At 40.1% G+C, this 26128-nt stretch overlaps 1 protein-coding gene across 1 annotated transcript in view; it reads left to right on the forward strand.

Annotated features, from left to right (window-relative positions):
* The window catches only part of Nebl (nebulette), a 114241-nt gene extending 90643 nt beyond the window's left edge, over nt 1–23598 (forward strand). The window contains 2 exon segments of the mRNA XM_032884610.1: nt 16449–16555; nt 18271–23598. Coding sequence (XP_032740501.1) covers nt 16449–16555; nt 18271–18447 — 284 coding nt within the window. The 3' untranslated portion in view covers nt 18448–23598.
* Nucleotides 23599–26128: the final 2530 nt, after the last annotated feature.

Raw genomic sequence — 26128 nt, forward strand, 5'->3', positions numbered from 1 at the left:
TCATCCCCTCAACAAAGACGGACAAAGAGCTTGGATCTGTAATACATTCCATAGTGAACAAAAGCGACGGATCTGCTGTGGGGTGGGGGAGGGCATAGCCTCTGGTGGGTGACTCTGATATTAAACAGACACAAAAATGATACTAGATAATTATAAGCAGAGTGTAAGCAGAGTGAGTGAGCAGATGGGATGGGGCACAATAGTTAAGAGGCAATTCCATTTAGCCATGATGTCAGAGAAGCCTTCCTTGAGGAAGGAAAGTGATTCTGACTAGACAGAGTACTGGTCGTTGAAGTTCAGAGACTGCACCGGAGATGTATTTTGAAGGCTTCTTTCAAGTCTGTGATCTTGGATGACTCCACATGGATATAGAAAATTCAGATGTGCCTACTCCAGAAGCTACATTCCCCATCTTCAGTAGTGAGAGATGCCTGTGTTGGCTTGGGTCACTACCTTTTCTTTCCTAAGGATGTCAAACCCGCTGCTAATAATTGCATACTACCTCCTCTTGCTTTCTCAAATCCTTCTTCTGTTTTGACTCGAATTATTTCATCCATCCCTATCTGAAGCTGAATGGAATGAGAAGATGTCTCTGTCGAGAAAAAGTACAAACAAATATTCTTTCACTTATATTAAATGTTGAAGAATACGGCTAAAAATAACTTGCTATCGTCCTGCCTCAGCTCCCTGTTTACTGAGATTATAGGCATGTATCATGCCGAAGTAGTAAGAACTTTCAAAATATTTATCGATGGTCTGGAGAGAAATACTTGGGTAAAGCACTTGCCACTGAAGCATTAAGAATTTATTCAATTTGAATTCTCAGAAATGACAAAAATGCCCAGTGCTGCATGGCAGCACCTTTGTAATTCCAGCCTCAGAAGGCGGAGACAGGGAATCTTGGGAGCAGGTTGCCGAGCTAGACTAGCCTATGTTGGTAACTTCTGGGTTTAATTCCAACACTTTGCTTTGCCGAATAAGGTGAAGAGCTACTGAGGGAGACGTTAACTTTGTGCTTCCACATACATACTCACAAAAATACATGTGTATGTGCATTTAAATATACTACACATATATACATGTACAACCTGTTTGTTTGCTTGTTTATGTCTTTCTTCTTTCTGTATTTAGTGAGTGAGTGAGTGAGTGAGTGAGTGAGTGAGTGAGTGAGTGAGTGAGTGAGTGGGGCTGGGGTAGAATTTTGGGCTTCCTGATTACTAGGCAAGCACTCTACTAAATACTTAGCCCCAAAACATTACTTAAAATGAAGATACAGAGGTAGGGTTTTGGCAGGAAGTGATGGCTCACTAGGTTGAAGAAGGCCTTGTCATGTCAAATTGACTTTTTGGAGATATCTATAAGTTTCTGCCATTTGTAGGCACCCATTACAAGGCAGATACACTCTTTCTTTTCTTTTCTTTTTATTGAGGTTTACAAGTTGTTTACTAAACTGGGGAATGTAGCCATAGTATACAAATTATTAGTCACTCTTATGTACAGTAGATCACTACAGTTTATCCCTCCTAAGACTTCCTACCTTCCAGCAACATCTCACCCTTCCTACCCTTCCCTCTTGTCCTGATAACCAGTATTCAGCTCTCAACATCTATGAGCTATGTTTCTTCAGGGTCCACATGTAAGTGACATCATGTGATATCTGTGCCTGGCTTATTTCACTTGACATGATGTCCTCTCCAGGTCCATCCATGTTATCAAGTGATATAATCCCCTTCTTTCCCAAGGCTGGATATGGTTTCACTGTATCTGTGTATTGTGTTTTCCTTATCCAAACCCTGGGAATGGATGCCTAGGCTGCCCTGTATCCTAGCTGCTGTGGAAGATGCTGTACATTGATCTCTCTCCAACAGTCTTAGTCTGAACTTGCCTTCATCTGTAATCTTTTTCATGATCAAACAAACGCTTTGGTCATAGCGTTACTAAGACCATTTGAGTTTTCAATTCACAGTTTAGATTTATCAGATAATTATACTTGAACAAAAAAGGATTTCCCCAGTAACTTCATTGTGAAGTGGTTTGGTTTCCTCCTGTGTCTAGGGTACTATATAAACCTGCTTTATCCAGTATAAAATAGTAAAGAAATTTATACTAGAAACAATAAGAAAAGGAAAAATGTAATTTTAGAAATGTCATTAGCAAACATTGTCCCTAGAGTCTGAGGGGACACCTAATCTAATGGCTGATAACCAGTACAGAGATATACTCTTTCTTTAGGGACACTTCCTAGTCTTACAGGTAGGCATACAGGTATGAAGAAGAACCTAAAATGTATAAGTAAGTTTGATGACATCAACTCGGACGATTTACCACCAGAAGGTATCTATGTTCTATGGAAGAGTCTTTAAAAGACATGAAAATATACCCCTAATTCTATTCACTTTAGGTGAAGTGAGGCATAATTATTGAGACCCACCTTGTCTGTTCAAGTGGATAGTGACATACAAACTTTATACATTCAAAACCAGCCCGCCACCCCAACTAACCGACTACTGTTAGGGGTCTGAGGTCTTTCAGAGATTAACCAGTCTGACCATGAGTGAATTTTAATAAATAAGAGGCCTTATTAAATACTGGCTGGGATCATGAATACTGGCCAGATTTGTGCTCAAGACTCATACTCAGAATATGACCCTACATTACATTAGTCAGCGGCTTATAATAAAGGAAAAATTCACAGGGCTATGCACTTCCTGCCTTCCTGCCATCAGAGGTCATCACACCTCCTGCTTCTTATGTATTTCCTTTCTCCATGTGATCAAGCACACATCCTGTGCAGCTAGGGTAATCAACCTTTACAGAAGCAAAACTATATGGCTTGTTATCTTACACAAGCCACAGACCCCAGCATTCCAGGAAGTTATCTGTGTGGACAAGTGGGGCTTACAGGTCAGAAGCATATTTGTTTCTTAGAGCTCTTAATCATAGTAATTTAAACTTAAAACCTAGTGCTGGTCATCACAGTATCCTATCCCCTGTGAATCTGTGCTTCATGAGCTTACGACTTGCTAGGAGACAGCTACAGCTTTTTAGGTTCCAGAGCCTCTTTGGAATAATCTGTACTTTGGTCCTTTACACCTTCTCTGTGTTGAAGTCATTAGAAAGGTTTCTCAACTGTACCATGCGAAGTCTCTCCAGTTGCTACTCATCTTACTGTTGTGAGAAAATACCTGATAGCTGACAGAAAGATACAGCAGAGGCAGGATTGGTTTTAGCCCAGGGCTTATGAGAGCATCCAGTCCATCATGGTAGGACGGGCATGGCGGTATTCTTGGTTGCAGAAGCTTGTGACTAAGACTCCTCACATCTTGGCTAACCGGGAAGCAGAGAGCTTGGACCACAAGCAGGGTTCCATTATAACTCTCAAGAGCTGCTTCCTCCAGTGACCCCCTTTCTCCATTGAGGCCCTGCTTTCTAAAGCTTCCATAACCTAAAACAGCACCAGAAAACAAAAGCTGCGGGGCCTGGGGATTTTTCAGTGGGTGAAGTTCTTGCTACCTAAGCATGAAGTATGAGAATCTGAGCTCAGATTCCCAGCACCCATGTAAAAATCCAGGTGTGATGCTGCCCAGAAACTCAGTGGTAGGAAGCAAAGTCTTAGGATCCAGTGGGCTTCCTGGGCAACCAATCTGGCTAATTGATAAACTCCTGATTCAGTGAGAGACTTTGCTTCAATAAATGAAGTCGAAAGCTACCCAAGACGACACCTGGCATTGACTTCCGGGTCCATGTACTCTCACGCGTGCATGAACGCGATACAAATAACTGTGAAATAAACTTCTCTTGTAGAAGGCCTTGAGGGAAACGTTTACACCTTGGTTTCAATGTCTTGATGTTTTGATGACATTGAAGCAAAGCTGAAAACACCCTGAGGTAGAAACATTTCCAGGGGATGTCACTCCTCCTATCCCGTCTTGAGGAAGGGAAAAGATAGTATCCATGGCTTCTTGGAGGCTTTGAAATACAGGATCCCTTTGAAATGCATGCCGGACTGGACTCTGGTGAGGAGGGGCTGATTGAGTGGAAGACAGAACTGTAAGGTGCTGACAAGTGTTTGGTGGAAATAATTAGTGTCTTTAGCAGGCTCAGTCAATCATGTGCCTTTGTTTAAATTCCATCACTGGAAATTGAAATGCTTTTCCTAACACTTGTGAGAGCACCAGAGAAAATGGAAAATGGTCTTGTGTATTTCAAGAAGTGTTCTCTTTTTTTTTTTTTTCTTCCTTGAAGATTTTCTTGATTCCTTTACATTTAGGAGTGTGGGTATTTTTATGTGATTAAAATGTTAAATTGTATCCTAGAAAATTGTCCTCTTATATAATTCAGTCATCTTCTGTAGAGGGGGACATGTGTGACCAAGCCATGCTATGTATCAGGACACTGGGGTTGGGGTCTTGACACTTACTGCTTCCAATTTCCTGTGCATGACAGACAGGATTGTAGGCACGGGAGTGTTCTTAGATATTTTATGCTTCCTCAGCTGAGTGCCATAAATTTCCGCTAACTCCTCTCCTCTCTTTTCTTCATCCCTATGACAATGTGTTTATGTTCTGAGAGCCATCTGTTGAGCTTTAGGAATTAGGTGGCTAGGCTCACAGGAGAGGAAGTGCTGATCATTAGGACAAAGGGTGAGATAGTTTTCTTGTTTCCTTAAAGAGCCGTGCAGCGTTCAGCTTTCGTGTGCATTAACCTAGAAGATTTCTCCTTCAGTTTTCTCGCTGCCTGGGCTCCATGTCTCTCATACTGGTTGCCCATCTTGCTTTGGCTGTTGAATATTTTCCTTCTCTTATGTGATTATCTGGAGCTTGCTTTACTCACCGGGTTTCTCTTCAGTGGATTAAGTTACCAGAGGGTTTCCTTTGAATGTCTCTACTGTGTTTTGATTCAATAACAGAGGATTTTATTTAAACTCCATCCAGTTTTATTTTGATTATTGAATAGCTGAAGTCATCTCTCTTGCCTTACCGTCTCGTGCTCTGCCCGCTCTTTGCCTGACACACATGTGGTGTGGTGGACACGTTCCTCATGGCCTCTGTTCATTTCGCTGAGGTCTCCTTTGATCTTCGGTCTGTTTTGTCTCTTGTCTGCATGGAGTATCTACTTCCCGGTACCACTTTGTGTTTCCTTGGCCTTCCTTCACTTGCAGTCCTCTGCTGCTGGGAGGCTTTTTAGTGTGTTTGCAATCATAGATATCCTTTCCCGCCCTCCTTTGGAACGTGTGCTCCGTTTGGCTTCAGGTGTTTTCCGTGTTTCTGTTTCTGCGGAGTATCAAAGGCTGTAGGGGTGTGATGGGGAATGAAAAGCAGGTGCACTTTCCAAAACAGACATTTCAGCTTCCCAACCTTGTGAACTTTCCTCCAGTCCTCTCTCCCTTTCCTGACGCAAAGCCAATGTCGGAGTTCTGTGGAGCTTAACCCAGCCTGGCCAAGCTGCATATCCAGTACCACTTACGTGTTTTCAGAGGCGAGTGCCCTGTCAAAGAAGTTTCAGTATTTTCTGAAATGCTCACCCACTTGTCCACAGGTGCCAACAAAGCACTATACCAATTAAGTCCGTTGTTATGGTGACTTTATTTATTGCTGCTATTTTGCAGCATATGCCATATGGGTGAGATACTGGAACACACAAATAAAAGATACAGTTACCGTCTTCAATGAACTCACCATATTCTGGATGGTGAATCAGATACGTTGTGTTCTGAAAGACATCGTGGTGGGTCATTGCCTCTGTTTAGACCTGACCAAGGAGCTGGGTGGTGGTGGCACTCACCGTTAATTCCAGCACTTGGGAGATTGAGGCAGGCAGATCTCCAAGTTTGCTGCCAGCCTAGTCTACAGAGTGAGTTCCAAGACACCAGGCCTACACACACACACACACACACACACACACACACACACACACACACACACCACCACCACCACCACCACCACCACCACCACCAAAACTGTCTCAAAACAAAACAAAAAGACCAAAAAAACTAAAAGAAAACAGAAAAACCTGACCAAGTAGAAAAATTTGGAGACAGAAAACATTAGAGTACCTTGGGGACTGTGTTTGATACTTCTTGTTCCCAGGGCCTTTGTGGGTATAGCAGATGCCCAAGTAGAGTAAAGAGCAGGGCAGAGTCACTTTGTCAGAGATGGGGTCTAACATCATGCAACCCCAGTCTTTGGACGCTAGCCCAGACGAGGTACTATTTATTACTTTACTATGAGAATCACCAGCCAGATGAACTGTGCTTATAGAACCGAGCTCCTGTGTTTTCTCATTCCAGTCTTAGCCGTCTTGCTCTACCCTGGCTACTCCACTATCAGAAACACCTTTCAAAAGCTGTATTTGATCTCAGTATATGTTTTTCTCCAAATACTTCAAAGGCTCCTGATCTCACTCAGACTAAAAGTGAGTCCGAACAATAAGGCAGACACTGCATCTGGCCCGTGGTTCTGATTTCCTCTTCATTAGCCTCTTTCCTCTGACCAGGCAGTCTTCCGGGCAATTTCAGCCTGCCTGGTATATTCCTGCCTCTGGCCTTTCCTATTACTGGCCTCCTTGTCTAGAACACTCTCTCCTCTAGTGATTGTGGGCTTATTTATCATTCAGGCTTCTGATTAAATGTTAACTAATCAGAAAGACTTTGTTGGTCAAATATCCCACACATACTCCATAACCCTTTACTTCCTTACATTTACATTTTTAAATTTAATTTTATGTACATGCATGGTTTTGCTTATATGTGTGTCTGCATACTACTTGCATGCCTGGTACCCATGGAGGCCAGCAAAGGAAAGGCAGGAAGAGAGAACTGGATATGCTTAGACTGCAGTTACTAGAACCGCCATGTTTATTCTGGGAATCAATTCTGGGTCCTCTGGAAGAATGGCCAGGTCTCTTAAGGACTGAGCCATTTTTCCAGCTCTACATGTTGACATCTTGTTAACAAATTTGCATATCGCCTCTTCCAGAATCCAAACTCCATCAGAAGATAAAGTTTTGTCTGCATACTATTATATTATTTGTTTGATTTCTGTCATGGGACTGTCACCTGGGGTATACATTACCAATAAATATCACTAGATATATAAATAGGTTCAAATTAAAATTTAATCTGGAATATAAAGAAGCAGTTTTGCTACAGGTGCTAAATCAATGAAACTGGATGTTGGTTTTTATTTTATTGCTCTCTAATTAAGCTTATTTGAATTCGAAAATAATACTACTATTAATAATTTAAAAATATTAAGATGGATCATAACATTGGAGGTCATAATTATTGCAAATTTTGAGTCAGCTTCTACAACCAAGAAACCAGTAAATTATTCCTGCATTGACACTCTGCTGTCATATAACGACTCCTGAACTCAGCGCTTTATTTCGCTCATGGTATCTGTTCTCCATAGGGACTCAAAAAATAGCAAAGCCCATCAGAATTCTCTGATGGACTCTGGTTTATTGTGAGGTCATGAACTCTGAAGGGCAATGAGGATATGTTAGCTAGCCTCAGGAATGGGAAGTAGGTAGTAAAAGGAAGATGGACAGAAAGCTGAGGGCAGTAAGACCTTCTGGATGGACATAAGTTTCCCAGGACAGTGTTATTAATACATTCCCATTAGACTTGGAGCAGAAGTATCAAATTCAGGTGCATAATAATAACAAGCTACAAATGTATGCAAGTAAGAGATGTGTCCACTTAGCTGTATTTCCACATATCTTTTAATGTGAATGGTGACTAGAGGTTGCCAAGCCTTTTGTTATCGACTGAGGAGTTTTTAAATTTGTAGGTGACATCCTGCCCCCTGTTTCAGGGTTCTTGTCTTCTAATCATGAGCATAATTTAAAAATTAGACAGTCTACTCTACTAAGCAAAATAAGCAGACACTGAAAAGATATCGCACGATCTCACTTGTGTTTGCATTGTTAGTTAAGAAGAGATCCAACATATACAGAGAGGGAAGAGAGCAGTGGTCACTTTGGTAATTAGGGAAGGAAGAAACAAAGAAAATTGGTAATGGCCAGGGAATGCAAAGTAGCAGAGAAGCAAGAGCAACACAGCTGACATACACTGTGAGCGAGCCATTAGATTCTGTCACACAAGTGGGCTTCAGCAGTTTTTGACACAGAGTATGAAAGATGTGTTGTTAATCTCTCTTCATGATAATCATTTTACGTGTAGATTTGTAGATTTCAGATATAAAAATATTTTTCAAAAGAAAACTTCTGATCTAGAAATATTCCCCTTTATTTTAAAATAAACCTATTTCTATTTTCAGCCATATTTCAATTTCATGACCCCAGGCTAATCCTCTTCAATCTAATTTCTTTCTCACTAGAATTTTATGAAGACAATGACTTCAACTATAGGCTCTCAGTGGTTATTTCCCAACTGAACAGGGGTGTTATTTCTAAACTGAATTTGAAAAGTTTGTTTATTTCAGTCACGGTGTTTTATACCTTTTGAATTTTAAGATAGCGTTTGACCATGTAGCTCATGCTGACCTGTAACCGGGGCTCCTCCTGCCTCACGCTCCCAAGTGCTGCTATCACTGGTGTCCTCACACCTGGTGAAGTGACGCTTCAGTCTTTTCTAGGAATCTTTGAAGATCTGATCACTGATACAAAGCAATTTCTTTTGTAAAATTAATTGATAGGGAAAAAATGAGTTATTTTCTTGTAATGTAAAACCCAATCAGTAAATCAGCACAGCATTATATTTAATCAGTGTGTACAGCCTATCCCATGAGAAGTACACATGAGATGGACAGTTTCTCTGAGGAAAATAGGATGAGACTGAAATCAGAATGAGAAACAAAGTGTCTTCTCTCTCTTTATGTCCCCTCCCTCCCTCCGTCCCCTTCCCACTATCTCCTTCTCCCTTTTCTTCTTCCCCTTTTTCTTCCTCTTCCTCTACCTTACTCTCCACTCCCTATCTTTCCTTGTCGGAGTCCAAAATGGCTCTGCTTATTCAAAGTCATTATTCAGAAGCCGACCTCACCATCTTGTCACGCCCTCTGTGATTATTTTTGTTTTATGACACTCAGATTTGGAGTGTACAGATTTGGCTTTGGACTTAGATGACAGTCACCAAAGCTTGTGGTTATTTAGTTTGTATGTGGATTTTTAGCCCTAGCAGGTATAATGAAGAAGATGGCAGATTGTTAAAGGTCAGGTGACTGCAGTGGCCTCATTCTTGGCTGCATATCTACACCTGATTTCCAAATTTGAACAGTGATGGTCTATCACAGTGATGATTGGGTATGCCTTGAAAACTTCACTGTTTAACTAAATTCTAGTCTATCTCTCTCTCTCTCTTTCTCTCTCTCTCTTCCTCTCTCTCTCTCTCTCTCTCTCTCTCTTGCTCTCTCTCTCTTTTTAAAATTAAGGTATATCAATTCCTGGTTTATTAGGTGACAAGTCTGTTTCTTAAGTAGTTGTCTGCTGAGAGCTCCTCATCAAGAACAAGCAAACTTAAACCCATGTGTCATCTACTGTGTTCCTGCCTTCTTCAGAACAAATAACGAGTTCTCATAATGCAAAGTGTTCCCTCAGGTTATGAAATACACGTTGCTGTTGAATCTAGCACAAACTTTGCAGATTTAGGTCTACTTGTGGTTTATGGAGACCCAGGTGTCATGAGGCCTTGAGATTCTGAAGTGAAACTCAAAAATAAAAGATAGGTTTAAAAGCTGTTTGAGAGCCGGCGAGATGGCTCCGTGGGTAAAGGTGCTTGCCACTGAGCCTGATGACCTGAGTCTAATTCCTGGGTCCCTGTAGAGCTACAGAGCCTTGTGACTTGGGGAGCCAGTCCAGAACAAGTGTGAGGTTGAGACATTTCCAAACCCCAAAAATCTCATCCAGAGATCGGCAGAAGTAGGATCGTTTTTCTCCCTTCTCTGGGCCTTCATGTTGGGGTACACCTAGCCTGTACAACCCCCATCTGTGCCACCCTTGATGTAACCTGGTGGCCAAATTACAGGTTTAACTTCCTCTCTCCCTATAATGGCATGCTTAGTAAGCACCTAGAATTCTTCACGAAAATGAAGCGTTCCCAGCACCTTGGCACTAGCCAATGATGTACACTCACTCTGAAAACCGTACTCGTTCCTCAAGGTCATATAGCCCTTATTCACCTCCAATAAAGGAGAACTGTTTCACTGAAAACAGTTCTTGGAGAAGGCTGTTTCTCCAGGCACTCGCCAGTGATCAAGGTTCTGCATAAGCTCCAGGGGACCTGGCTAAGCTTCTTTCTTTCCAGTCAGGCCTCGTGAGCATCAGTGCCTGTACACCCCAAGGAGAAGCAGACCCAGGCTTGCAGGTCTCTTTCCACATATTGGAAAGAGAAAACAGTTTTCCACAAGTCGTCCTCTGACTTCCACCAGCACGTCATTGCATGCACTCCAAAATAAATCAATTTAATAAATTAAAGCTATTTGAACAAAAGGGCCACATCGTGGGACTCTTTTGGAGTGAGGTGGTGGTGTTACGTTTTTATTTTATTAGTTTTAAACCATCTGTTCCAATGTCTCAGTCACTGAGTTCCTAACAAAAGGGATCTTAAGTCATTAATCTCCACTTTCAAATAAACAGCAGAACCTTCATTTCTTTTTCTTCTTAGAAATGCTCTTTTATTATCAATATGGAGATTTCTTGTTCTAAAACCCAAACACAAAACACAATCTCATTAACTTCTTCAACATGCATGAGTTGATAAATCTGAAGTGTTGGGGAATAATGAGATTAATTTCATTCTGTTGGGTCCTCAACTTGGACAGTTTGGACAGTTTCTGAAGGACAGTTTGCTCTTTGCTCCAGTTTTACAAAATAGTGAGCCTCTGAGGGAGAACAAAAACCTGAATTATGTTCTCAATTGACACCATATCTATAACCATGAGTAAATCCAAAAATTAAAAAAAATAACATTTAGTTAGAAAGTATTGAGGCCAGTGGTGTGTGATACAGAAGAAGAGATATTTTGACTTTATAAATACTGCATTATGTTCGAAATTGAGTGTTAGCTTCCAGGTCTCTGATCAATATATCTTGCCAATGTGAAATAAAGTTGATTCACTTTCGTGTGTTTTGTTGCTGCCTTAAGAAAGTGAAAGCTTTAAACCAAAAGCTTTGGATGTTGGTGGTGTTGATGTTATGAGAATCCCTGAAACTAAGTCTTCTTGAGTACTGCACCATGATGACCACACATGTGTACTCAGGCTCATGAACTCACATTACACTGGCTGCATAAAAGGCCTCCGTATTGTCCTCTGCTTTTATAAATTGTCCATGCTTCTCGCAGTTAGCCTGCTGTCTTGCAGTTAGCCTGATATCTTGCTTTTGTAGTAGCGAGTCCATTCAAGGAATCTTACACAAACAGTAAGTATCTTTCACAGAATTCCTTTTTTAATTTAATTAATTTTAATCTATTTATTATTTATTTTAATTTATTTAGTTTCTTTTGAAAAATTTATACATGAATATTGTATTTACATTGTTTCTATCCCACACTTTCTTCCCCCCAATTCTTCTTATACATCCCCTCTCCCTTTTAACTTCATGGGCTCTTTTTTTAACATATATATGTATACGTGCACATGCTCACACACCCACACCCTTCTGAGTCCATTTAGTGTACACACACACACACACACACACACACACACACACACACACACACCCTTCTGAGTCTCCTTAGTGTTGCTCACGTGTATCTGTACTTAGAGCTGACCATTCTCTTTGAATACATTATCAGGGGCACTCGTCCCTGAAGAAGACTGAGTCTTCCTCTCTTAACAGCCTTTAATAGCAGTAGCTCTCATTTAGGGATGGGACCCTGTGAGACTTTGCCCACCCACCTTGGAATGTTAGCTCATATTGTTATTATGCCTTCCATTAAGTTATTAACCCAAGTTTTTTAAAGCTAGCTCTTTAATTTCTTTTGTTTTCATAAGTTTCAGGAAAAGCGTTCATGTAGTATAAGAGCAATACAGAATGAATACTAATGTTTCTTTTGAAAAACTGTCATTTATTTTTACTTAGGTGATTCCCCTGGTCTTTCAGTGACGTTTTCCAGAGTCCTTGTAGAACTTCTAAACTCTTTGGTGCACTAGGCAACAGATAACAAAGCTTTATGACCACACAGACACTACTGAGGGATTCCTGGAAATAAGAATAACCAGTGTAGGTGTGGTGGGGAAACCACAGGGCTGGGTGGAGCACACTTACCCCTCAGCGGCTCTCCCTGAGTCTTGTCCCTGCTTACCAACCCACACATACTCAGGACTAAACTGACTGTATTAACGGTACCTGCCGATTCCCTCCGAAGGGCAGCTCTGTAACAGTGTAACAGTCGGTTTGCATATAGCTTTTTTTCTTTCAGGTCAATGAGCAAAAGTGTTTAAATAATCTTCAGAGGCTCAAATAATAATTAAGAAGTTACCAGTCTAAATGGTGAAAAACAAGTTTGGGGCTTTTTAGTCCACATCATTAATTTGTGTATTTAATTGGACATGCCCTACATATGTACCCAGAACCTTCTCTCTAATTGACTGAGGGGCTAGCTGCCCAGGGCCATGATGGCTCCAAGAGAGAAAATGTCATTTCTTTAGGGCTGGCCTGCCTAGAACTAAGCAGACAGTCATAATTATTGTTAATAACTGTAGAGACTTATACTCCGTGGCAGGCAAGACAGTGAGCTACAGATTTTCTGATGAATATTGGCTCATCAGAGTTGAAGAGCAAGTGTTCCAGTTCCCTCTGCTCCCCACAAGAAAGCCCCTTACTTAGCAAGGGGAGGAGCCTGCATATTTATGGTGATTCCATTATTTTTTCCTTATCGGTAGAGGTTAATAGTATTCCTGACAGACCTTCACATTAAATATGTAAATTGAGTTGATAATCTTAATCAGGACTGTTTTCTGCAAGGATTTGATATTTAATCATAGTTTAGTTAACTTTATAGCAATTCTAATCCAAGGAAAGATCTTGGTAATTTGTGTGATGCCATGTCTGGACACTAGGTTGCAGTTTGTAACAATATAATATTAGAAATTCACTTATGAACTATTAAAAGAATTCCCTACTCAAACAAATATTATTATGGAGAACATATTACATTTTTAATCTGCTAATCATTAAATTTCTTTAAAGTATTGATTTCATGCACCATTAGAATGCATTTGCCATTTATAAATTATTACATTCACTATACCCAAGAATTATATCTGCTCATTTCTTTTATCATAAAGATTGACCTGAACAAATAAACCTATTATAGGCATATACTCAACCTGATTAAACTACAAGGGCAAAATATTATGGGTTTAATCAGCATACGTATTGTCCATCTTTTCTAATGAATTTATGAACATTATACAAAACAGAATGAAGGCCATGCTACTGAATGCCTTCACGCAGAGCTACTTTGCTTATAAATGCTTTAAATATACCAACAGTTAGAAATTGACACGCAAGCACATGCCATGCGTTTGTGGGCTTGTGGTTATTTATTTATTTTATTTCATCTGTGTCGGGTGGTTGGTCTGGAAATCAGAGTTCATCAAGAAAGAAAAAATGTCTTGTTTTTGTTTTGTTGATTCAAAATCTTGCTTTGTAACTCAAGCATTCTGAAACAATCTATGCAGATGATCTTGTCATCCTCCTGCCCCAGACTTCTGAGTGATAGTCATAGCATGCACCACCACGTCTGGCTCAGAAACTATGTCTTCTGTTGCTCTAATTAGGGTTGAAGATGGTAAAAACCCAGTGAATGCTATTTTCATGTATTTTAACATAGGAGAATGATACCTATGAAACTTTTTAAAATTATTTTTATTTTATTCTTTGATAGTTTCATATGTGTTAATAATGAATTTCATTTGTTTGTAATACCCATCAGCCTCTCCCCTCTCCTCTCCAGTGTCTCTTCCACTGAAATCTTTTTTTATTCCCTTTTTTCTTTCTTTTCTTTCTCGTTCCTATTTTATAGTGTGTGTGTATGTGTGAGTATGTGTATATAAGTATGTGTGTGTATGTATGTATACATGTATATGTATATGTATATGTGTGTGTGTGCATGTGGCTCACTGGGCATAATTGAGTTTAGTTATGGTTGCTGCATGAACATGGGTTAGAGTTCTTTATTGGAGCATGGGTGACTTATCAGTGTTATATTCACTGGGGAAAACCGGCCCTACTTCCCTAAACAACCATTAGCTGCCAATAATCTCTCTGGGAGAGATACAGCCTCATGAGCGCCTCATATCTGTTTCTTGACTGGCCAAATCTTATTCAGGTCTTATGCAGGTTACAATAGTTACAGTGAGTTCCTGGGTATAATGGCTATATCATGTTCAGAGGACATCTTCTATCATTTAAATGTTTGTTTTGGAAAATGCATTTGTGACTACTGTAGGTATATCATTTCAACCTCTCCCTTAATCCCCCTCTAATGTCTCTTATGTCCCTTCTGCACTGTGACCCAAATCTGTAAGAATAAGGATTCTGAGCTGTGAGATACTGAAGGGGAGGGCACAGGAGGAGAGAGTAAGACAGAAAGCCAGACTCAAGAGGTCTACATGAGCAGATGACTCCTATCAGGAAGTTTTATAAGAAGTACAGCATCTTATATAGACTGATGCAGGGGGAAATGGGCCAGAGTTAACAGAAAGCTATCCCACAATGGGATGGAGTCAGCAGGAAACTAATCAAGCAATGGTATACAACAGGGACACAGGATATCTCAAGTGTGTCATCCAGCAACCACACTGCAGCCTTGGGACTGATAGCAACGGCCCTCCATTGGGATAGCAGGGAAGGGTCAGTTTCCCAGGAACCAAAACTCTTAATTCCTTCTGGCCTTGGCCCTAGCCCCAGATCCCAGCTTGCCAAGTCTGTGTCCTGGGCAAGGACACAGAACTAGCGTTGTTTTGTCTTTTCATTGGGGCCTCTAAGAAAGGGGCCTTGGATTGGCCTAGCCCCCAGCAGCACTCTTTCTCAAATTTATGACTCTTCTGTAATTGTTATTGTTTTACACACACACACACACACACACACACACACACACACACACACACGTGCGCACACTGAACCCATTTGTTTTGCTCATATGTATATGTGTTTAGAGATGACCACAGGGTTATATAACTTATCAGAAGGCCTGTCTCTGAAGAAGGCTGATCTCCTTCTCTTAATAGCCATTGCTGGCCTATAGGTCTTCATTGGGGTGGGGTCCTGTAAAATTTCCGTACATGTATTGTCATGTGAACTAGAATTATCATAGGCCAGGTTTTCTAGCACATCTAGAAGATACCACATAGCAATACATGTCCTGGTCTTTTGGCTCTTAAACTGTTCTGCCCCTCTTCTGAGGTTGCCTGAGCCTTAGGTGTAGGGTTCTGTTATAGACATACCAAGTGAGGCTAAGCACCCTAAGAACACAGCACATGGCCCAGCCCTGGTCTTACATTCTTTCTGGCCCTCTTTCATGATGTTCCTTTAGCATTGGAGGGGACAGTATAACCATAGGCTCAAGCATTCTACATGCACTTTTTCAGGTGGTGGTCTGCTTTCTCAATTCTCAGTAAAGTTCAAAAGTCAATAAATGTATTCAACCTTGATTTCTATCAAAATTAAAGGATTTTATGTGTTCTAAATACAGGTTTCTTTAAAGAGTATTTGTTGGCTGTATGAAGTGCTGAAGAAGCATCGAGTATGGCTAAGCATGTTGGGATGACCAGTTGTGTTAAGCTGCATGTCTCTGAACATGTACTTCATGTATCTATTACATCAACAGTCCCTTGGGAGAACACTGGTGCTCTGTCATGGATTGGGCGGTCTAATTAAATTCCTTTATGTACTCACTTTCTTTTATTGCTTTTTAAATGTCTAATGGACATAATGGCCAAATAAGCATTTTTAACCAATTTTTGTTAAGGCTGTGATAAGTTTTTTTGTTTCATTTATTTCATTTTTACCATAGCATCTTCAATAGAGTAACAGAAATATTACGAACAAAATTGACTAACATGTTTTTTTTAACGTTGTGATTCCTGGTAAGTACGTCACACTCTCAAGCATGATGGGGCAGCACAAATTGGACGTGAGGGTTAAAACAAACAAAGAAACAAACAACAGAAACAGAAGAAAGCTCAAAGTTGGGAGGGACGATTTGGGGGAAGGTATGTGTGAATATAATAAAAGTAAATTGTATGTAATTTTAAAAGAATTAATAAAAATGTTCTTTAAAGAAATAGTTAACTGCATGTTAAAGTGACATTAAACTAACATTCTTAAATACTAAGATTTGGACGAATGTAGAGACTGCCTGTTCTGTTGCCACTCGGGTCTCACACTGAAGACAGTGTATTTTACCAGTAGTGCTTCGCTTAGGCTTTGGCAGAGTATTTGAAGGTTAACCTGGATTGTCTCTGTGTGTCCCTGTGCAGCACCCGTCCTTCCTGGAGCTTACCAGCAGAGCCACTCCCAAGGCTACGGGTACATGCACCAGACCAGCGTGTCGTCCGTGAGGTCAATGCAGCATTCAGCAAATCTAGTAAGTGCCGGTTTCAAACATTCCTGCAGCCTGCGAGTTTAGCTCTGTGGGAGAGTGCTTGTGTGGAATGTAAGGTTCTTAGCTCACCTCCCAACATTGGGAAAAAAGAACCCAACAATGACATGGTATTACTATTTATACAGTCCATTCAATGGAAGCAAAACTATTACAGAGGTAAAACGATGAGAAAAATGATATTAATAAGCATCACATCAAACAACGAAACAAACAAGACATCTGCCAGTCATGAGATCCCTTTTAATTACTTTTGTGTTATTGTGATAAAACACCATGACCAAAAGCACGTTATAGACAGAAAAGTTTATCTGGGGTTTGTTCAAGGTATATAAGAGCCTACAGGGCAAAGAGGCATAGAGGCCGGAACAGAAGGCTAAGAGATCATATCTCAATTGCAAGCATAAAGCAGAGAGGCTAGAGTAGAACTAGAGTAAAGATATATTCTCCCAGAGTCAATCCGAGATGACATACTTTCTCTAACAAGGCCACACCCCCTAACCTTGTCCCAGTTAGAGATCAAATATTCAAATACCTTAGCTATGGAGAACATTTCTTATTTAAACCACCACAGCATCCTAATTGTTTCCTCATAATTGGGAAAGATCCAATTACCGTCTTCATCCAATCCTAAGAAGGTACAAGTATATGATACTCATGTTAAAAGAGTTAATACGTTCATCATAATGGTCGCAGTAGTCTAATGAACGTGGGCTAACAAAAGTTTCAATGTTCTGAGTAAAGAACGTTTGCCCAGAATGTTTAGGGGACATCCTGAGACTGTATCCTTCACGCATCCCTGTTAGAAGTCTTGAAGTACTCATCGTCAAGTTCAAAGTTCAGAGGGGCGGCTTGCTTTGTGGTCGTACTTGGTGTCTCATGCTGAAATTGCTTCAATGCTTAGATGCAGGCAACCGTTCTGTAAGGAGGACAATCGCTTGCAGGTCCACTCTGTGCCAGCCATTTTCCTCGGTCTCCTTCATCTATGAATATTCTTGGCTTTGAGATTTACTGATTATTAGTTTTAGAGAAACTCTTAGCCTCAAATTAAAACAAATATTAAAACACGATTTAAGTTTTTTCACTATAATAGAATTTCCTTTACATGTACCTCAAAGTCAGAATGTTTATGTAGGGAATTTATGACCCTGTGATCTGAAATGTGTTATGTTTAAGGAAGTAAATGATTTTTTAAATATATTTTAAGGGGGAACAAAAATTCTTAGCATTTAAATAGGGTAAGTTTGCTTTCTGCATAAGGGGAAGCCATTGGCAGAGAACCACTAAAGGTCTACTGTTAATGGGGGAAGCGGAAGGTTAATCTCCTTAAGAGTGAGGGGAAAAGAAGAAAATCTATGTCATCTAAGGCTTCTGGGAGTTTTGTATGCGGGCCTGGTGTTACTCCTTTGAAGTCTATTTCTAGAGAGGCATACTATTTTATTTATTGTCTTTCATTATTGTCTTTTAAAGTTAAGCCACTGTCGTATTTTTCTGGATCTTTGCTTTGACCTTAAATATGTTTTTCTAGATGGACAAAGTTAAAATTTATAGAATTAGTTGGTACACCTGGTTTACAGCGCCCAAAGCTAGCAGCGCGTGCAAACACTCGTACTCGTCAGCGTGCGGTGGTTGGTTGGGGTCCAGATTTGTAGCTTTTACTACTTTGGAATACAATGTGCAATCACTTCTCTCTTTCTCAGAGGACCTACCGAGCCATGTACGATTACAGTGCGCAGGACGAAGATGAGGTCTCCTTCCGAGATGGTGACTACATCGTCAACGTGCAGCCCATTGATGACGGCTGGATGTATGGCACCGTGCAGAGAACCGGGAGAACGGGCATGCTCCCAGCGAATTACATTGAGTTTGTGAATTAATTCTTTCTCCTTGCCCTTTGAGCTTTATTCTGATGTATTCCAAACTCAACCTTTTTAAAGAGATAGATGACACTTTTCAGATAACTTGGCAATTATTTTACAACAATGTATCCTTACTTTGACAATTAGACACACAGGTACCAGGAGAAAGGAATTGACTTTCAGGCTGGAAATGGCAGCAGCCATAGTAATTCCTGTAAACAAAACCATTAGGTCTGGAGACCTGGTGCTGCTAATTGTGTTTGTGGTTTCATTTGATTGGCTACTCAACCCTTCTGGGAAATGTATTTTTGTAGACTTTAATAGAGATGTCGATTGTCCCTTAAATGTAACAAATGTATGAAACTTCTTAGCTGTCACTTGGAACCATCCACAAGCTTATTCTCATAGTCCAGCAACACAGCCAATAATTCAAAAACTGTTCAGCCTTTAAATCATCGGGTAATTTTTAATTCAAGCGAGAGTCACCTAATATAATAAATGGAAACAGTGGTAGAACGAGTCTGGTTAAAATCACATTGACTGTAGCCTTAGGGAGCCGGCAGGGAGCTTACCCTTTCCCTAGGCTGAGCAGGAACTAGTTACTTCTCACGTGTTCCATGGTGTAGCCTGTCTCCAATTGCCTTCTGTGGAGCAGAGCATCTGCTCAGGTCCCCAGAATGTCAGGACCAGGTGACTTCCCAGCTTCTCTGCAAAGGGCAAAGTCCAGTGTCATCTGTAGCATTTCCCCAGTAGCCTCTATCCTGTTGCATGTCTCGTGGGCTTGAGCTTCTGTAACATGGCGGCTCCTTGCCCATCCTTGTTATGAAAGTCAACTGTATGGCCAGTCTCTCCCTGCCCCTCTTTCTAGTTGCCCGCTCATTGGAAAACATTTTGAAAAGTTGCTTGAGGCTTTCTTGCTGTATTACACTCTAGTTTCGAAAGACTCATGCCTTAGGAACTACATATATACTCTAGTCAATAGGAGTTTTGTGTATTTACTGGATAGCTTTCACTCACTTAATGCCACCGTTGATTTAAATGTGGGGTGAATTGAACAGCATCCTATGTAAGAGAACATCCTCCATAAAGTGGCTGAAAACTGAAACAAAACAGCGGAAGTTTGCTCCACAATTAGACAATCTGGTCTTATAATGTGTCAATCAGTCTTCAGATGCTGGGGCGGAAATCTAGCCACCATATATGTTCTTAAAAAGGTTCCCTTTCCCCACCCCTGTTTTTGTTTTCTAAGTCACCTTCAGGATTAGATAAAAAAGTCATCAGTGATTTTTTTGGGGGAGGGTGGGGCGGGGAAGGGAATCCAACAAATCGTCCACTAAGAAATGAATCAGTGTCTTGTTTTGAGTGAGTGTGCAGGACTCAAAATGTGTCTTAAACTTGTCTGGAATCCGCAGTTGAGGTCACCTGGATGTTGACACTTATCACAACTCTGTTTTTCCCATGGTGCCTCTTACTTGCAGCTGGGTGGCATTCATGTGGGCTCCGAAACTGAAGGGAGCCAAGTCACAAAAATGTAAGAGGACACTGGGACTGTGAGAATATCTACTCACACAGTATGTTCAAGGCAATAAACAAGGCAGCCACAATGAAAAAACATTTGAATGAAATGTTTATGAGGCCGAACCCTAACGACGACTCCTGGACCCCTTTAGAAAGGGAGCCCATGCTTTTGGAAACCATTAGTTTCATTTCATCAGATTTGCAGTTTTATTACACTAAGCTGCATCTCTGTGACACTGACAGAAAATTGAAAAGGAAAATTCTGCAAATTACTGGAGATTTTTCTGTTGAGTTTTTTTTATAGACTCATAAATAGCTCACCCAATTTCATGTGCTTTAAGTAGTCAGTCATGATTAACCTTCCTAACTGCTTTTGTGTCTTGAACACATACCTACAAAGATAAACTTCACTTGCAATACTTTGCAAAAATCTATACACTAAAAGCAAGGGTGATAAGCTGGCCCAATTATGTTATGTGTCTTTTATGCTTCCCCAGGCAGACCATGAATATGTGTGTGTGTTTGTCACTATTTCTTTTTTTTTAAAGTAGTTGCTATTTAAAATGTCAAGATAAATGCAAGGCAGGTATGGTTTTGATAATAGCACGTGAACGGGAGGCTCATCAGAAGCTGGCTTTGGAATGATGCTGAACATTTGCTAGTCCCCACGAGGTAGCTGCTTGATGGTGGACAGCTCATAGAAGAATTTAAAAATGAGCCCTTTAGAAATTGGAGTCAAAGAAGACTGAATGCCAAGCACAGAGAGCACACACGTCTTCCTAGCTGATGGAATCCAAGCTTGTCAGAAGCACAAGAAACTGCTTGGTACGCTTCTCAAAGGCTCTGAAAACAAATGTATTTGGTTTATATTTCTCTTGAGAAAAGTTTAGCAACCCGACAACGCTTTTGCTCTAAGCTTTTGTAGTAGATTTAAGGGGAAAAAAACATTTCTTGTTCTCTAGAAAGTTTTCTCTTTCTGACATGTAACAAAATGAAGACATAGGCAGCGCGGTCCAGTTTGATCTGGTTTTCATTCTCCATGGAGGTTCTGCATCTTCTCATGTCTCTCAACCCCCACACAGCACCCAGAAATGTCTAAGCACAATTTCCACAAGCATCTTGTAAGGGGAGGGTTGAGATTAGTCCAGTTTCTCTCTTGCCCCTAGGCCCTTTGCTCGAAGGTGATGAAGATGGTTTTGGTCACAGACCCTCTCTGCTGGGGCTCTGTAACACTCTAGGAATTAGGGGAAAACCTTTTCCATAATTGAGAGCAAGTGACACACCCACTTTTCAGGTTCATCCACCTCCCAGTGGAATGATTTCAGTCAAATGAGAAAGAAAATATGTGTGATCTTTAATAATACAGCTCATATAATACAGTAGATATAGTTTATACTGAGGTTACAATATAGATAGATACAAGATAGGTGCCTTTTTGATTATGCTTGTTTATCATTATGGTCTTGGAAAGGAAACCAAGCAAGCAAACTTCTGCATATTCTATAACAATATTTTATGATACACAATTGATATTTTTTATGGTGAGAATTGGGATGCCCTTGACAGAAAGATATTACAGGTGGTAGCTGGTTGTATTTTCCTTCTAAAGGTTTATAATATTAGAAAAATGCTGACTTACTCAATTTTTTGAAAAGTTTTTTTTTTGTGGATTTATATATAGTCGAGATATATAAGCATTAAGTTTAGGTTTGGGGTTTAAAATACTTACAGTGAGCTAGATTAGTTATATTATGAGGCTGAATTCACTGCATAAGATAAACTGTATGACTTGATTATATTTTAACTCTTTGCTTCTGATAATCTGTCCGTGGATGTGTTGCACTGATAATCCGAGTTATCATTGCATTGTTTGGGGGTGGTTCAACATGATGATAGAGCTTCAGTTAAGTAGGAAGCTATGTAAACGAATTTAAAGATGCTAAAAGTGAAAGTCTCTTTTAAGTATTCCATGTCCCTTAGGATCTTTTGCCAGGCGAGTAGCTGTCAATAACTGATGACCAAAGAAGTCAAGACGTTGTGTGAAACTTCTGTGGTCATTGTTCCTGGATGTATAAGACCACTACAGTGCTCATTCCTGGAAGGTTCTCAGGGCAAATGTCCCTCCCAATCTTCTGTATATCTAACAGAGCTCCAGAGCTCCCCATGCTTCTCATGTCTGGTGCATTGTATCCTGGTTGCATAGCACATACCCACTGTTGTCATTATTGATTGTTAAAGATGATTTCCTTTAAAAGAAAGAGAGAAAACTGCACCACAGCATTCTTCCTCCGTGTCCGTACAATGAATTGCTGAGCATTTTGGAAGTAGCACCAAGTGTGGAACAGGCATAATATTTGTGGAACTGTTGGCTTTTGACCTGTGATAAAAACACAAATTCGAACGATTCAGTTTGGCTTCTGTTTGCTTTGAAAATATGCACAGTTGTGGTTTGTGATTTAGTTGTAGAACTGTACTAACTTTGAGAACATAATGATTTTGAAAGAAGTATTAAATGACTTTTTTCCCCCAATGGAAGGGAATCACAGAATGATATACGGTTACTAGTATAATTTGGCTTTTGTTATGCAAGTTGTTAACACCAGCTATTAAAATATATTTTAGTAGAAATGCTTTAACTCATGTCTTTTTCCTCTACACTGTGAATCTTAAGCCTTGGTGGACCAGAGACACATTGTGATGTCCAAAGGACTAACCTATGCAAATGAGTTCACATCTTATATTGATGTCACAGTAAAGGTGTGATGAGGCATTATTTCTCCTCCTAAGGTACAACAGTATTGAAATAACGAAGGAAGCCCGGCCTCCCATGCACTGACTGCAGTCTCTCACAATCCCTTCAAGGTTACCGAAATCATTAGCACTTATGTAAATCAGAGTGGTATCAATTGAAGCTACTTGAATGATTCCGGGCAGAAAATGACAGGCATCTTGACTGGCTTTCATAAAATTATGTTCTCACATATTCTCTGTTCAGGGTGTTGGCATTCTGTGTCTTCTATCTGTATTTGTAAAGCCTTATGATGAATTGATTTCCTATCAACACACTCGGTTTGCTTAAATAAATTCAGGATGTAACACAATGGTTCTACTTCTTTGCTGTCACGTGCTTCCTAGGAGCACAGGTCATTGGGTGTAGGGTGTAGCACTGGGCATTCCTCTTGGTGGCTCACATCCAGTCACAGCAAAGGTTTATGAAGGCATAGTGGATTTATTTTGAAAAGCTGTGGAACTCATATATTCCTCCCTGAAACTAATACACTTTTAAGAAATAATAATAGTATACTTTTTATCCCACAGTATTTCTGATTTTTATACCTAAGTATTGCTGGAATGCATCCTAGTAGTTAACTTTTTTTCAAAACTGAAGTGTTCACTGGTCTGGTGTTAGTTTTCTTGAATTTGAAAGATGAAAGGAGCCACAGAAGCAACTTGGAGGAGGGAAAGGGCGCAGATTGATACTCTGATCTTTCATCAAAGAATGTCTATCATAGAACATAATTGCTTCTTTTCTCATGCCTCTGTACCATAGAACATAATTGCTTCTTTTCTCATGATTTTCTCATAATTGAAATTAAGGTAGTTCCAATTTTACCCTCATCTACATTTCAATAAATTGGATCTTGGCTTTATTGTGTGATTTTTAAAAAATCTCTGGCATAATCTTTCCAAAGTATAAACTGATAACTCTTGTACGTTGATACATTTAAAACAGGTCAATCGAGAAGTTTTGCAGATGGCATTTGCTGATAGAGTAAACATTTCTACCAAATCTTGAATGTTCTGTTTTCTTCATAATCTGGAAGCTTGGGTATTATGAATCAAACACACTCACGATTTTTGAAATTATAAAATAAACAACACAGGTATTTATCTACATGAAGAACTTACTCTCCCTCCCTTCCTCCAAGACTTTTTTTTGTTTGTTTTACAATTTTAACTTTACTCTTTGAAATCTGGGCCACAGAGGAAATGAGTAACTGACCTATAATAATAATTTAGGTTTCAAATGTCTTATGTTTATAATTTTATTATTCTAATTTTAAAATTTGGGAAATTAATTGAAGAGATGAGGTGTGGTTGGGCACTGGATGCTTATGAAAGCAAATCTCTACAAATACATCCAGATAATATTACACTGGAAAGCAGATGAAAGGAGAACTTTTATTATTTTCACAAAGAGTTTTGTGATGGCAGAAAACTGGATCATATCCAAGGGTGAGCTCCAGCCTTTTCTTCCTGTAGTTCTAAGCAAAAGCCTTTGGCCTTTGTCTAGTATATTTTTTTATTTGTAAACAGTAGGAGTTTGATGAAAAGGAGAGAGTAGGAGAATGGACGCAGGGCGAAAGTCAGCGCTAGAACAGAGGGCCCAGGTGCTGACTTGGGTTTATGTCATGGTGTTTGATCTTTGGAGTTTTCCCTTTAGCTTTGGAATAGTGACCATGGGAGAGAATGGTAGACTGAAATAAAGATGTGAGTGAAATCTGATTGTCTATTTTTTTCTTTTTGCTTGAGAAGAAGAGGGTGCCCCTGCATCCTCGTGTTAGTTTTGAGGTTGATCTTTCAGTGGACTACTTTCTGATTCTTGACTCTCACTAGCCACACTTTGTCTTTCTCCAGGGCAGTTGCCAACCAAAGGATGTCTGCTTATTCATGTGCTTTGTCACATTCTGTCTCACGTGACCTCCCTCATGTGACCTCCTCAGGTCCCACATGTCCACAGTTGGTTAGGTCAAGGTGATCCTGGAGGGATGCCGAAGAGCCTTGTACATCAGGGCTAAGGGTGGAAATTTGCTTAGGTATCCCACATATGTCAAAGTTTAAATAGAGAAGGTGGTTAACTGGCTATACTATTGAAAACTGTTAAGAATTTAGCTTTATTATTAGATATAGGCTAAGATTAGATTTGAGGGAGCTAGAGAATGCTAATTTCTTTTTCATTTGCTTTGTTCTTTGATTTTTCTTTTTTTATTGATTAGTTTTGCTTTGACCTTTTCATACCTGTGTATGATGCATTCGATTTACTCTCACCCTCAGCCCTCTTATCTCCCTTTTACTCCAGTCATCCCCTCCTCCTTCCCTCTGGTCATTTCCCTTACAGACATGCCTTTCTGTTTTGTTTTGCGACCCACCAATTTTAGCCAAGATCATGGTCCTGATTTGATTTTAACCATGATGATGTTCTGTGTGGTCACAGGTTCAGAACTGTCTATTAGACAGGGAGGCTGGGCCCTTGGCATGCAACTGACCCTAGTGACTCCCCCAGAAATTCCTCAGTTGCCAATAATTCAGCAGGAAAGGATTGGGATCCCTTGAGATCCTCCCCTATCCATAATTGGCTATTGACAGGCTCTCTCTTTGTAAGGTCCAGTGCAGGCAGCTGTGACTACTGTGAAATCATGTTTTCAATAGCTATGCCATGTGCTAAAGAGAGCATGTCTCTATATCTTACATTCTTTTCATTCTCCCTTCTATAGGACCAAGATGTTCTCTGAGACTTAGATGGGGCTGTATAAAGATCCTGTTTAGGCCTTACCTTCTAAGCATCTTGAGCAACTATGAGTTTCTTCATTCAGTGCACAGAGAGACTTCTCTGATTAAGGATTATAGTAGCATTTATCTATTGGTTTGAACAATTTAGACTATAGTTTGGTGCCATATGAATTTAGCTAAACAGCAGTGGCAAGGTCCCTCTTAGGGTCTATGACTCTACAGCGATCAAATTTTGACTAAGGTTACAGTACCAGGCCTGTATTCCCTCCTAATGTAGTTGGTTACCTCCATAACAGCGTTGCCACTATCACTGATTTCTATATGTTCAACCAAGTGTCGAATGACGGGTCAGCTAGAGGATTGAAGTTGAACTGTTTGCAGACATTTATTAAGAAATCATTCTTCCGTAACTACTCAGTGGCAGCTCTTGATGAAAGGGAGAATTAATAACTATAATTCACTCACTGTGCATTTACTTTTTCAGAGTTAAGTGTATTCAAGGCAACATTCTCTCCAACCATTAGGCTTGGTAGTGGCAGACTGATACCAGACAACTAACTGCTTATTTCTGTACTTGATTGCTTAGAGTTGTATAGGGTGAGCTTTGGACATCAGGGAGAGCTTGGGAAACATATCCAAGTAGGGACTGTTTAACCTGAGCTCTGAGAGC

Source organism: Rattus rattus, chromosome 14, assembly GCF_011064425.1.
Source record: "Rattus rattus isolate New Zealand chromosome 14, Rrattus_CSIRO_v1, whole genome shotgun sequence".
In the NCBI taxonomy this organism is placed as follows: Eukaryota; Metazoa; Chordata; class Mammalia; order Rodentia; family Muridae; genus Rattus; species Rattus rattus.